This window comes from Carassius carassius, chromosome 31 (genome assembly GCF_963082965.1).
Source record: "Carassius carassius chromosome 31, fCarCar2.1, whole genome shotgun sequence".
NCBI lineage: Eukaryota > Metazoa > Chordata > Actinopteri > Cypriniformes > Cyprinidae > Carassius > Carassius carassius.
The window spans coordinates 20,822,092-20,835,175 of record NC_081785.1 but is presented as its reverse complement, the minus strand read 5'-3'; the positions used below and the strand labels follow the sequence as shown (position 1 = coordinate 20,835,175).

The following is a 13,084-nucleotide window of genomic DNA, read 5'->3' as shown; positions in this document are numbered from 1 at the left end:
AGATGCGTGCACTCTTTTCACGTCTTCTGAACAGTTGAAAACAAACACCTGCTTACCCCCATTGAAAGGCTTGGAAGAGCAAAGACAATTTTTAATATAACTTCGATTGGATTATTCTGAAAGAGGAAAGTCACATACACCTAGGATGCTTCGAGGGTCAGTGGAAGATGGACAAATTTTCATTCTCGGGAGAACTGACCATTTAACCACAGATTTTTAGTTGTGTCCTCTTTTGGAAGACCAAACAAAGTAGTTTTGCTTTCAGATGATGCTCTGTTTGCTTGCACAACGAAACACGTACAGCGTCTCCACAACATGGTGGCAGCAACAATACTACAACGAGAATTAAAGTTACACCTTCTTTCTTTGCGTGAACATTTGAGCGGCATTATGCAAATCTTCTTACACATTGACGTAGACATGTGGGGGTATGTTTAAAAGAGACATTTTAGGAGGGTGTGGACAAGTCTTAACTTTAGTCTTTTAGTCTTTGTTAGTTTTTGCAACATTAGGGATCTTATCTATGCACTTGTAACACTCCAAAGTTGAAATTGCATCATATGACTCCTTTAAGCTCAGGAATCGGGTAATTATGAATGTATTTTTATCACAAATAAGTGAACAGTGGGTCAAATTTTGCACATTTTTGACATCATGTCCAATGTCTCTAAACTTTATTTGAAAATATTCTGTTATGTTTTATTTTGTTAATGAATATTATAATAATGAATAAATGGTAATCAGTTTATTATGATTTTTTTTTTTTTGAAGTTGAAAGGCGTTGAAGTCCTGTTAAAAGGCGTTCACACTAACAGTGTTTGTTGGTTTCTTTGCATGAGTCATATCACCAACGACACTGTAATTCATATCATCAGCATTCAGCTTTTGTTCTCTTTTGTTTAGAGGTTGCCTTTGTCAGTCTTTTGTTATAACCTGTCCTTTATAATGAGCAAAAGACAATTCTGTAGTGTCATCATCTTTTTAGGAAATCATTGTTTTTGGTGGGGAAAATTAGAACAAAAGCACAAACATATTTTTAAAAGAAAACATATGTATTTATGTGATGTTTTGTAGCATGGTCAGTGTAAAACATTACAGTCTGCTAAAATTAAAACAGTCTTTATATTAATTAAAATATATATATATATATAATTAAATAGACTGACAAACTCTGACAAACTCTCAGTCCATCAATCCTTGCTGTACAATTGTTAACTTTTGCTATTTATTTTCTTCCTTTTTGGCATCCTGTTTATTTTCATGCTATTGAAATGTCATTTATACACATTTAGATTAACACTCCTTTAAATTACTACACAAATATATTCAGGTTCAAAGGTGTCATTTTATTTCCAGTGATATATCCCTGGTAGAGAATATACTCTCAGTCACACTACTGGATTGAGTTATCTGCATAGCCAATATGATTGTGCTATACGAGAAAACACAATATAATATTGTAATATATGTTTTTGCATAATTTTCAGGTCATCATTATGGAACAATGTGGTTGCAAGTGACCAATCCAAATATCGTTCTTTGACCATTGAAGGGAAGTTCTGGTAGGCATTCAGTAACACATATTTTACTGTAGGATGTCAATGTAGGACTTCACTGCAAACTTTAGGGGCGCTGATATTTGCTACCTCAGTCCTAAATTTCCTGGACAGTTCTTCTAAATGCAGATGGATTTCCACAAGCTATTACGGCAGCTGGGATGTTGGGACTACAACTGGTGGGCATCCCAGGAATAAATGTATGTATCTACAATGAGAGTGAGTGAAATCTTAATATGTTAAGGATGTTTATTGAAGTAGGGGTGCGAAAAAACGTTCATTATCACCATTGATTTGCGCAGCTTCTCAATTAACAACGGCTCCATGTAGTAACGGCTGCTCTATATGAATTAATGCACCTGATGGTGTTTACCGCCGATTAGATAACCGGCTTTACTGACTAAATGCGCATTAATCATTGGCCGATATATATCGGTGCACCCCTAGCTACAATTAACATCCTCTGGAAGCTAGTGAGAAATTTATCCAAGCAAGACAACCAGGAGAGTATCTCTTTATACCATCTACTTTCAATCCTAATGAGTCTACAAAATTCATGCTGTCTATCTTCTTAAGGAGTGAATCCCACAGGAGAAATAATACACCTGTCATGACATTGCATGAGATCTCTTCTACACCAAATCTGATTTAAATAAACTGCATATTCATTTAGACTGATACATAGACTGGGTTTGGTGGTTTATGGGCTCGTATCAAGACTCCTCGAAAATGAGAATTGCGAATATATAAACAGCTTGGGTTTCTGTATTTTCATTATCTCATATAATTTATTATTAAGTACTAATCAGAATCAGTTTCTTTATTAATTACATATTATTTTGAAATCTATATTGAGTTAAATAGTTATAGTGTATGTATTGCTGAATTTATTGTTATGCAATTGTGTAACAGTGGTGGGAGGAATTTTGGAACTCCTTCAGTTCACGCAATGGTATACTTGTGCAGTAACGTACAGTGCAAAACAAAACACTGCACACTTCCTGAAAACATCATTCAGTCTGAGAACAGAAATCCAGAGTCAGAACAAGTCAAATCTAGTGGGAGAAGACTGCTCATTTAGGTGAGTTGTTATACCTTTGAAGGTAAAGTATATTAATTATATCTTCAAAATTGAATTTATCCACTGATTTTATTGTATGTCTCTGAATAATTATTAAGATATGTCTGTCAAATTGACAAGATTACACTCCCAAACAAGCCAAACAAGTCCGTTATCTAGGTCTTTGAAAACAAAACATAACATAACAGTGCTGTGACATCTCGCCAGACGTGACACCTTTATCTGTTTTTCGTTGTAGTTGATCATAAGAATTAGATTTTTACAACTGAAAAAAGGGGAAACGAAAAAATGCCTCCACCTCGTGCAAACAAGAAACCCAGGTATGAATTACCCACAAAAGACAACACGGGCACTCTCCACGACCCTTTGAAATTCTTGAATCAGGACTACCAGGAGCTGCGGAAGAGCTGCATCACCAATAAAAAGAGATTTGATGATGACAAGTTCCCTCCAGACAGCAGCTCCATTGACCCGAAGAAGAAACTTAAACTGGATCTGGACCAAATCAAATGGTTGAGGCCATCAGTAAGTTACTGTATTGACTTTCTATCTTCAGACTTTAGTAAGTTGTTTGAAAGAATCATTGCCAAAATATGGCATGATAACTCTGAAGGCTCATCAGTACAGGTTCACCTGTCATATTTCCCAACAATTCTAATTTACAATAGTGGAAAGATATCTCAAGTGTCTTGAAAGCAGACCCAGAGTGCATTTTATGAATCTAAATGTATTTTTCTAGTATTCCCCAAATGTCATTGTATTTTCACTGTTTAGGAAATAGCAACAGACCCTCAGCTTATTGTCCAGGGGGTTTCCAGGTTTGACTATTCCCAAGGATGTTATTTAGGTAAGTTTATTTATGTATTTTTATACATACTCCAGTAGGCATGTTATCAACCCTGTAAATGATGTCAATGTATGTACACCAGAAAGCCTTTGGTGGACTCATTGAAAGATCTATTTTTGTTTGTGCTTTTATCTCAGGAAACTGCTGGTTTCTTGCTTCAGTTGGGGCTTTAACATTTCAAAAGGACATCATGGACCAGGTCATGCCAACTGACCAGTCATTTGACAAAGATTATGCAGGGATATTTCACTTCAGAGTGAGTACTTTGGTCTTTTCAGTATAACTGAATACTGTTTAAAATTACACCAGTCCTTCAGCCTAAGGTTGTGTTTAATTTGTATAGTTCTGGCGGTTTGGGAAATGGATCGATGTTGTCATTGATGACAAACTTCCAACAATCAATGGCGAACTCATTTTTGTTCTTTCAAAAACATCTAATGAGTTTTGGCCTGCCTTACTGGAGAAAGCGTATGCCAAGTAGGTGCCAGTATGTTGTGGATTTAATATTATTATTTTTTTTATAGCATAAAATTTTTGTTTGTTGAACATGAAATGATTTCACCAGTATGACCTTTTTTATTTAATTTTTTAAGTAACTTCATTTTAAAGTTTTCTTACACATGGAAGTATTTATAATTTTTTATGTCACAGATATAACAGTCATTTTATAATCATCAAAAATTTGAGTATTCCATCAGCATGTTTGGTCCAATGTAGTATATACTTAATATGTAGAATGCCTTTTATAGGGTGTGTGGCTCCTATGCTGACATGAATGCTGGTCAAGTGTCTGAGGCTCTGCTAGACTTCACCGGTGGCGTCCATGTGTGCTATGATCTACAAAAAGCAACTATTGATTTGTGGAGCATGATGGACCGTGCAGACAAAGCAAAGGCTCTGATGGCCTGCAATACCCATAAGGGGGTAAGCTGTGACCTCAGGCTTGATCTTTCAATACTGTAACAGATATTATCATCTTGATCATCTAAACCAGTATTTGATTTTTTTTGTTTCTTTTGGTTTTGCTATTGCATTAAAGAGTTCAAAGTCTAACTAAATCTAAATGAATACAGTGAAATTTTTTTACAATGTATCATACAGAGCAGGCACAGTGTTGAGCATTAATAATACATAAAACAAAGCTTTTTAAATTCCTGCTACATATTTCACTTTGGCAGTATTATTGATATGATGCATCTTTTTTTTTTCATAACATATCAGGAAAAATCTGAGAATGTATTACCTAATGGTATTGTTCAGGGCCATGCATATACAGTGACGGGGGTTTTTAAGGTAAGTGCCATCAGATTTCATAGCTTTCAAATGTCAGTTTCTAGTTAGATAGATTCCTTTGACAATTCCATGACAAAAATACTTGTACATATATATATATATATGGCAACAGCAGTCTTTTCTGAGTTTGTCCACCATAGAAACATCACTGTTTTAATTGACAACTTAAAGATTTTGTTTTAAAACTTTTAACTTTTTATCTTTCCCATGTAGTGTCCTCAAGGCTCTGTTCTGGAACCTGTCTTGTTTTCATCTTGATTTTGAGTTACACAGATAATACTCTTGTTCTATAAAAAGTATAATCCTTTCATATTGACAGGCTTATAATATAAAAAAGGTGTTTATCAGCAGGCTCACTTTATTCTTATTTTAATCATTGCTCTAATTGCCTTAAGCTACAGATGAGCTCCACCCTTTGGCACTGTATGTCCTTTATATGATTTGTACTCTTTCATGTGTATATCTTGTCAAGTTTGGGATTGAGTAGTTTCTTGAAACAATTTGTTGTCCATAATTGAACTCAAAGCATTGTTTGCAAGCAGTTCAGCCCTGCGGTAAAAGTTTATTTCATAATGATCCTGGTGAAAAACCTATATGTCGTATTCTGAGTTTGGGTTACATCCAACAGAATAACAGCTGCCCATGGTAAGGGTTTAAAGAGTTTTATCAAAAGCAGTTTGAATTACAATTGTCTTGTCATGGTGTAACAGGTAACATGCCAAGGAAAACCAGTGAGGCTGGTGAGAGTGTTGAATCCGTGGGGAATGGGCGAGTGGAATGGTGCCTGGAGTGACAAGTAAGATTCACATGAAACTATATAGACTCACTAATCACAACACTGATCAAGTGACATTGTTTGTTTATAACACTGGATAATTAATGATTATATGAATATTAATGATAATACTTAACAACTTAAAGTTAGCTGGTTAGGTTACAAACAGTAGATCTTTAAACCTAAATGTAGCTTTCTATCTTCATGTCCCTGTCATATGTATTATATATATAAGATAAAATAAGAAGTATACAAATCTGAATTTCAAATTAATTTATTTTTCTATGGCTCCTTCACAATATTAAAAATTTATACAATTTAAATAATTTAAATACTTGAGTTTTGTTTTTATTGAAACCAAATTCAATCTTTTTTTTTTCAAGTAAGACCTGAAATTTGTTGTTACAACCAAACAACCAAGAAAAATCAACGCCACCAAGTTACATCACCAACGGTCACTATCATTCATATCGTTGGAATTTGCCAACTATCATTAATTAAATGTTATGAATGACATATTAGTCATCTTTTGTGGCAAGTTGCCTTGAGTCGTTCATTTGTAATAGGCTTTCCCTTTATCAAACAAAAGCCAGTTCAGCACTGATATCATTTTTTGGTGGGGAAAAAAGCACGATTAGCAAAATAGTTTTTGCATAGTATTGTGATGGGCTCTTTAAATGTACATTTCCAGCCTGTTAAAATGACAAAATTCTGTATGATAATTTAAGATAAGGTAAGATGGTTAAATGAAGCTCCAAACTGTTTCGGGAGGAGCCTAATCATTCAGTCCTGTCAATCATCATTTCAATCGTACATAAGCAGCAGTAACTGAGCCGTCCAGCAACAATTCTTCTGATATGCATCCATCTCCCCATCTCCTCCTCTATTCCATTTGAAGTAATATAGCTGGGGGGGTTATAGGTAGGGTAGGCGATTTTGGACAAATTTTTGCAAATCACTCTCCAAAGCCACGCCTCCTCCAAAACACATGAATGTGCACAACCGGCTATCTGGTGACACAATGAGAGATGGCTTTGGTGGAGAGTTGAATGCTATGCTGTCAAATAACCTCATGTCCCATTCACTGGTGAGAAAACATTACAGTACAAAGCGCAAAATATTACCTTTGCTTTGTCTGCAATAGTGTAATGAAATGCGCTGATGACATATCATGTCTGTACAAGCAGGGTGCAGATATAATTACTAACTTTATTTGCATTTTTTTACTTTTGCATGCGGTTTATTTCTGTGCATCGAAAAGCCAGCTATAACCTTTTACAAAAATACTACCATAAAATAAATACTGCTATTTATAATTTGCCATTATTTGTTTATTTAGCACAACCCCATGTAAAATTTGAATATGCTTTGCACAAATTTCAGTTCTTCACTGTGGGACAAAGTGAGTGAGAAGGAGAAAACCAGTTGTCGTTCTTTGGCCAATGATGGAGAGTTCTGGTATGGCATTAACTGTAGTTTCAGATGTGACCTCTTGCCGCATGAAACATTAATAAGATAACACATTTTACCGCAGGATGTCAATGGAGGACTTCACCAAAAACTTTGAAGACATTGATATTTGCTGCCTCAGTCCTGATTTCCTGGACAGCTCTTCTAAATGCAGCTGGTCAACAACATGCTACAATGGCAGTTGGGAATGTGGGTCTACAGCTGGTGGCTGCAGCAATAATAAAGGTACAGTAGCTCAAAAATGTATAGAGAGAGAGGGAGGCAAGTGTTCATTTTATACAATTGCATACAGCACATATACTTTATTAATAAAAGTATTAAAAACAGCATGCATATGCAACATGAAATTAATGATCCATGGTGTTTGGTTTAAATGTTGCCCAAGCAAACATACTGTGCTTTTGGGTGTCTATATACTTTTGCCCATATGCAGTGTGTGTGAGTGTATGTGTGCTTCATGTATATGTGTATACTCTATGTACCACAAAGATCTGATTCAATGGATGTCTTGTAGACTCTTTCTGGACAAACCCTCAGTTTCGGGTGAGGATTGAGAAGCTTGATGAGGAATGTGCTAGTGGCCAGTGTCTTGAAAACATACTGGTGTCCCTCATTCAGATCCATGAGAACAGATACAGAAGTCTTGCTTCTAATTACTCCATCGGCTTCAGTGTTTATCTGGTCAGTATTAACAAAAGCTCTACTGGGCTCACAGAAAAACTTCACTGAATACACTCATTTTGGTTTCCACTTATTCTTATTATCCATGTTTTTCTACTTTGACAGATACCACCATGGGTAAGTACAATACAATTCAAGCTCAAAAGTATTAAACTCCACAATCACATTGGTTTTGCTTTGTAAGTAACTAAATTGCTTGATATTTGTAAAATAAACGGATACTATTTAATTCTTCTTTAGATGAAAGATGAGAAGTTTCCTGCCAATTTCTTCTACTTCAGACGTTCTGTGGAAGATAGTGAAAACTTCATCGATGCAAGACATGTGATGAAATTCTTCAAACTTGAACCAGGAGAGTATCTCATTGTACCATCTACTTTCAATCCTAACGAGTCTGCAAAGTTCATGCTGTCCATCTTCACAAAGGCTGAATCCCACAGGAGTAAAAAGAATCCTGGATTGATATATTTCTGAGTTTATAAGTGTCTTGCTCAAATAGCAATGTAACAGCTCATGGTCTGGTCACGCTTTGAACCTACTACCTTTACCAGTTTACCTATATAGATTTTTCTCCTCTGTAACCACTCAAATGGATTTGGAGTAACCGAGCTAGTTGTACTCTTTTTCTTCTACATCCCTCCTGTACTATATTTTGATCATCAGTGAGTTACCTTTGTTGTTTATTTGTTAGGTTTTTGATGTTCTGTCATGCTGTAACTTTGTGTATGATTCAAATCAGACAGTAACATAAAGAAACCTTGCCAACAGCCATTTCAGTATGTAGCCAATCAAAAGGTCATGTTTACAAAATTGTTTGGAAAAAACAAACAAACAAAAAAACTACATATGTTACTTAACGGTCAAATTTAAGTCAGTATGTTCTCAAGTGGTAGACTACGCAGCCACCAATTAGTGAAATGTACACTACCAAACAATAATAAAATATACATTTAATTCATTCAGCGGCTATTTTTATGCTTGCGAATGTCTGATTTCAATTCCATTTTTTTTAAATTCCATAAACTGCTCGATTCATGTGCCGAAACATGCTATACAAACGTAAATTCTCTGCAAAAGGCGAACAACAACAAACTTGATTTTCTGAAGGAAAGCTTAGGCAAAATGCTGGATTTGGCACTCATCATATACACCTTTTTCCTCAACGTGGAAGTGAGCCTATGGTTGAGACGTCCGTTTCATTAGCCTCTATATGTAATTAACAACATGCAGTAAACAGTAAAACTGTTTGCACTACAAACCAGTGTGTTCTTAATTAAGATAACAGATTAAAATAATATGATAGGACACATCAATTGTCAATATCAAGCAGCAAAACAAACTGTTTTGTACTGCTAAAAATAGCATGACGCAAAAGAGACCGGAAGCTAGACCCATAGAATTTACAAATGGCAGCTCCCATTTTTACGTCAGGAAAAAGGTGGATAGATAATGAAACCCGACAGACAACGATGACTCACGGAAGAGATCTGTACAGACAATATTGTTCCGAAGCCAGTTATTTATTTAATATTATTGGTATTTTACTCCATTTATCTTAAGGAGCGTTTACTGGAATGGAACACTGTAGTTGCAGTTTACTTACACTAGAGGACAGTAGTTTACTAAACAATTAATGGACGCTGCAACAAAGTAACATGAGAGCACTGTTGTTTACATCTGGTACTGAGATCCATCTCTTGTGATCCAATCACAAGCAGTAAGCTGTGCTCACCTGTAACATGAGTCTCAATCAATGCGTCTCCTTGGTTGACCAGATACGAGTCAGATTTCAGGGGAGCATCAATCGTTTTCTACCAAAATCTTCAGTGAATCATGTTTCCGGGGGATCAGAGATTTGCTGTCTATTGTCCGAGCCCCCTGTTGGTATGAAGTACAAACCTGTTCACTTTCCTGAAGAGTTAAGCTCCAACACTAATTAATTAATTCTACACGAACCAAAGGAATCAAGGTCTTCAGACTCACTAGAAACATAACATAACACAAGCTAGTGTTAAAGCTGCTGGAACTACTCTGCAGGATATTGGCCCTCCAGGAGCAGGATTGAACAGCTCTTAACTGCAGCATTGATGAAAAAAAAGCATTACCAGTAACACAGTTAATAAATCTTGTAGTCTGACTAAATTAATTTGATTTAATGTGACATATAACATTTAAACAAAGTTTTTTATTAGATTAGATAAGTAACCACCAATAGATTGTTTCTGGAATGGCTTGAAATAGACATAGCCTATATTTATGATCACAAAATGTTTTGGGCCATATGTCAACTTTGTCCACTTTTGCATCACCACATACGGACCCGAGTATAAAGGCGAGACACTGCAGGTGAATAGGGCAAAAAAAATAACCAATAGTTATCACCTTACTTACCCAGTTGATTGATTACATTGATTATTGCAAACATTTTTTGTATTACAAGTTTTCAAAAATGTTGTTTAAATATGCAAATGAGGCATTATTTAATGAAATGTGTGCTAATTTGCATAAATGTCTAGGACAAAAATCTGAACACTAGATGAAGTCAGTTTCAAATTTTTTGTTTAATTTTTTTGACATATTAGAGTCAAATGTTTTTACAGAGGGAATTCTGGTTATCTTTTTTTGTCACTCCATAATTCAGAAAATACTTTGAACAGCCAGAAAACAATATATTTTCTAAATTTTGGGGGGAATAAAATGTTGTATATAATCAAGTAAAATATATATGAACAAATCCCTCTGTAAAAATCTTCAGAATATAGACAGGAATAAAAATGTCAAGTTTGGTGTGTGTAAGTGCTACCGAAGTGGAGATGTATGGCTCAGTGTTGAAGAAAAAACTCATTTTGAGAAAACGGCCTTTAAAAATATGTATTGTAATTGAAATCTATTGACACAAACAGATAAAGTGCTATAAAAGAAACACTTAACAGTGTCTTTTGGATGTTTTCCTTCCACTAGTTTGAAAAAGCACTTTATGAAAAACCAAAATCTCAAAATTGACAGGTGCTTGAAAAAACAGTGGTTTTGCCTGCAGTGTCTCACCTAAAACCAGATGTAAATGAGGTGTTAGAAGGACCAATAGATACTATTAAAGTGATTGTTAAATGATCTATTATTAAGATATTATTCATCAAGCGGATGCTGCAAGGAGGGTATGTAAACAATAGATAACGTTTATAGACTACAGTGTCTCTTACTACAATCACAATGTGTTTCATGTTGACACAACACACACAGTACACTGAGCCACTGCACATGTACAGCATTTAATTGTTTTCATGTTTTGCTTTTAAAGTCAATTTTCTGTGTCGTATTTAATGTAATTGGCATTTCTGAGGAACTTAAGTTTCACAGACACTTTTTTTTCCCTCAGGAATCTGAACTTGTCTTGATTAGTATCTTGCTTGATGTCACTTTAAAAGTTTGACCCTCGGATGACCTCTGACCTCATCTGCCAACATAGGCACAAAAAAGCAGGATATCTATCCGAATGAGGACTTCTAGACCAGCTTCACAAATAAACTGGTAAGATGCAACAGAGCTGCAGCTATTTGTAATGTGACAACCTATATCGTGTTTTTTTGTTGTTGTTTGTTTTGTACTCTTGGCCGGAGAGAAATTCTGAGTTTAAATGTAAATTAATGTGGGCATTTACATTAGGTAAATCAAAAGAGATTCCCCATTTGCATATATGAACCCATTAAAACATCAATGATAAAGGTTTCTTTTAATATTGTGCTTTAAAATTTGTGCTTTTGGTTATGAGATGGTTTCATAGAATATGCATTCAAAAATCTGATTTCACCACCCATTTTTGGCCCCTTGAGATGTAGCACTGGTTAGTAGCCTTCTACATTGCTTCAGACCAGTCAGCCTTCATGCTCTTACTGCTGGACATCAGCTGTTAATAACTCTCCCTGCACCCTGCAGAGGACTGGCAGGCAGGTCATGAAGTCTGCTAGGGTTAAACCCCATTAAAAGCCCATGAGGAGCCATCTGTGCTGTCACTGCAGCTGATTCTCTGGGTAATCCCATAAACATAGCCTTTCAGGTTATCTATAGACATGTATACAGAAGATCTTATTTAGTTCAGTATATATATATATATATATATATATATATTTATATTTTATATAGTATATATTTATATATAGTATATATATACTTATTTTAGTTTAGTATATATATATATATATTTGTTTTTGCACTGAAACAGCTTGGAAAACTTGGGGTGAGTAAATGAGTTTCATGTTTGGGTGAATTATTTAAATAAATAAGTGAGATTTTATGGTTACATTACAACACACATACATAAAATAAAACACACACACAACTATTTTAATAAATATTTTAAACAAACAAACAAAATATAGTAAATTAATAAATAAATACTGGATGAATATCCACCTCTTGATGGTTAAATCCATATGTTTCAATACTCATGCTTTTCCCCAAGGCCACCAACAGGTGGCACTGCACAGACTACAGTAGCGCACGTGCGCCTCAAGAGTGTGGAGCCTACAAAAAAAAAAAAAAAAAAAACCTTATTCACATGTTCAATGACTTGCTTTCTGAATTACATGTAACAGAACTGAAGACTGCTTTAGAAAATTAAAATGAGGTCAAATTTAGAGTGCTATTTTTCCGGTTTCGTGTAATTGGCTATGGCTCAATACCAGTTCTCATTTTTAACAATGACAGCTCACATTTTTACGCAGAAGATGCTTCACTTCCCCTGCAACAGTTACAATGGAAAATCCACACTTCCTCTTTCTCTCTGGCTTAATCATGCCAGATGTCAAATGAGCTTTCTACAAATGGTATGAAATGGGGCCTGAAACTCTTAAAATATAATATATATATATTTTTTTACAAACATTTTGTGACTGTACACTACTCGGAGTTCCCTTGAGAAATTGCATACATAAATTTGATACATTAAAAACTAATTGTTATGGTCATTTTATAAGTTGATGTTATAGTTCTCACTACAGAAACCATGGGATCCAACACATGGGACATGGTAGACTACCAGAATAGTGGAAGGTGCTGTACAATTTTGGGGCAGTCATGGTCTATTGGCAAGAGAATCGGACTTGTGTCTCTGTACCGACAGCGATTGTAGGTGGGGGACCAGCACTCTCTTTCACCTTTGATACCACGACTGAAGTGAGACCCTTGAGCAAGACACGAACCCCCAACTGATCCCCAGATGCCACAGCACAAATGGCTGCCTACTTCTCCGGCTGTGTGTTCACTTGGATGGGTTAAATGTAGAGCACAGATTCAGAGTATGGGACACCATTCATGGCTACACATCACTTCAGCTGAAGGACTGCTGAACTGCTAAAAAGCACAACAATGAAGAGATACTTTTA

General features: G+C 35.4%; 1 protein-coding gene across 2 annotated transcripts; it reads left to right on the top strand.

Annotated features, from left to right (window-relative positions):
• Nucleotides 1–2,419: 2,419 nt before the first annotated feature.
• Nucleotides 2,420–8,513, top strand: LOC132111741 (calpain-1 catalytic subunit-like). Of its 2 annotated transcripts, none has more exons than XM_059519327.1 (12): nt 2,420–2,637; nt 2,876–3,162; nt 3,412–3,484; nt 3,622–3,740; nt 3,828–3,961; nt 4,234–4,408; nt 4,706–4,777; nt 5,488–5,573; nt 6,936–7,010; nt 7,087–7,247; nt 7,537–7,703; nt 7,809–8,513. In XM_059519327.1, the coding sequence occupies exons 2-12, from the start codon at nt 2,926–2,928 to the stop codon at nt 7,884–7,886; spliced, it is 1,377 nt and encodes a 458-aa protein (XP_059375310.1). In that variant the 5' UTR covers nt 2,420–2,637; nt 2,876–2,925; the 3' UTR covers nt 7,887–8,513. The 2 variants fall into 2 exon arrangements, with proteins under 2 accessions (XP_059375310.1, XP_059375309.1); XM_059519326.1 differs by having other exon boundaries at nt 2,797–3,162.
• Nucleotides 8,514–13,084: the final 4,571 nt, after the last annotated feature.

What these genes read in the sequence shown, in the direction of transcription:
- LOC132111741 (XM_059519327.1), top strand. Translation starts at nt 2,926, where the DNA reads ATGCCTCCACCTCGTGCAAACAAGAAACCCAGGTATGAATTACCCACA. An exon ending in CAGTGACGGGGGTTTTTAAG is followed by an intron (nt 4,778 to 5,487) that starts GTAAGTGCCATC and finishes ATGGTGTAACAG; the next exon opens with GTAACATGCCAAGGAAAACC. An exon ending in TGGCTGCAGCAATAATAAAG is followed by an intron (nt 7,248 to 7,536) that starts GTACAGTAGCTC and finishes GATGTCTTGTAG; the next exon opens with ACTCTTTCTGGACAAACCCT.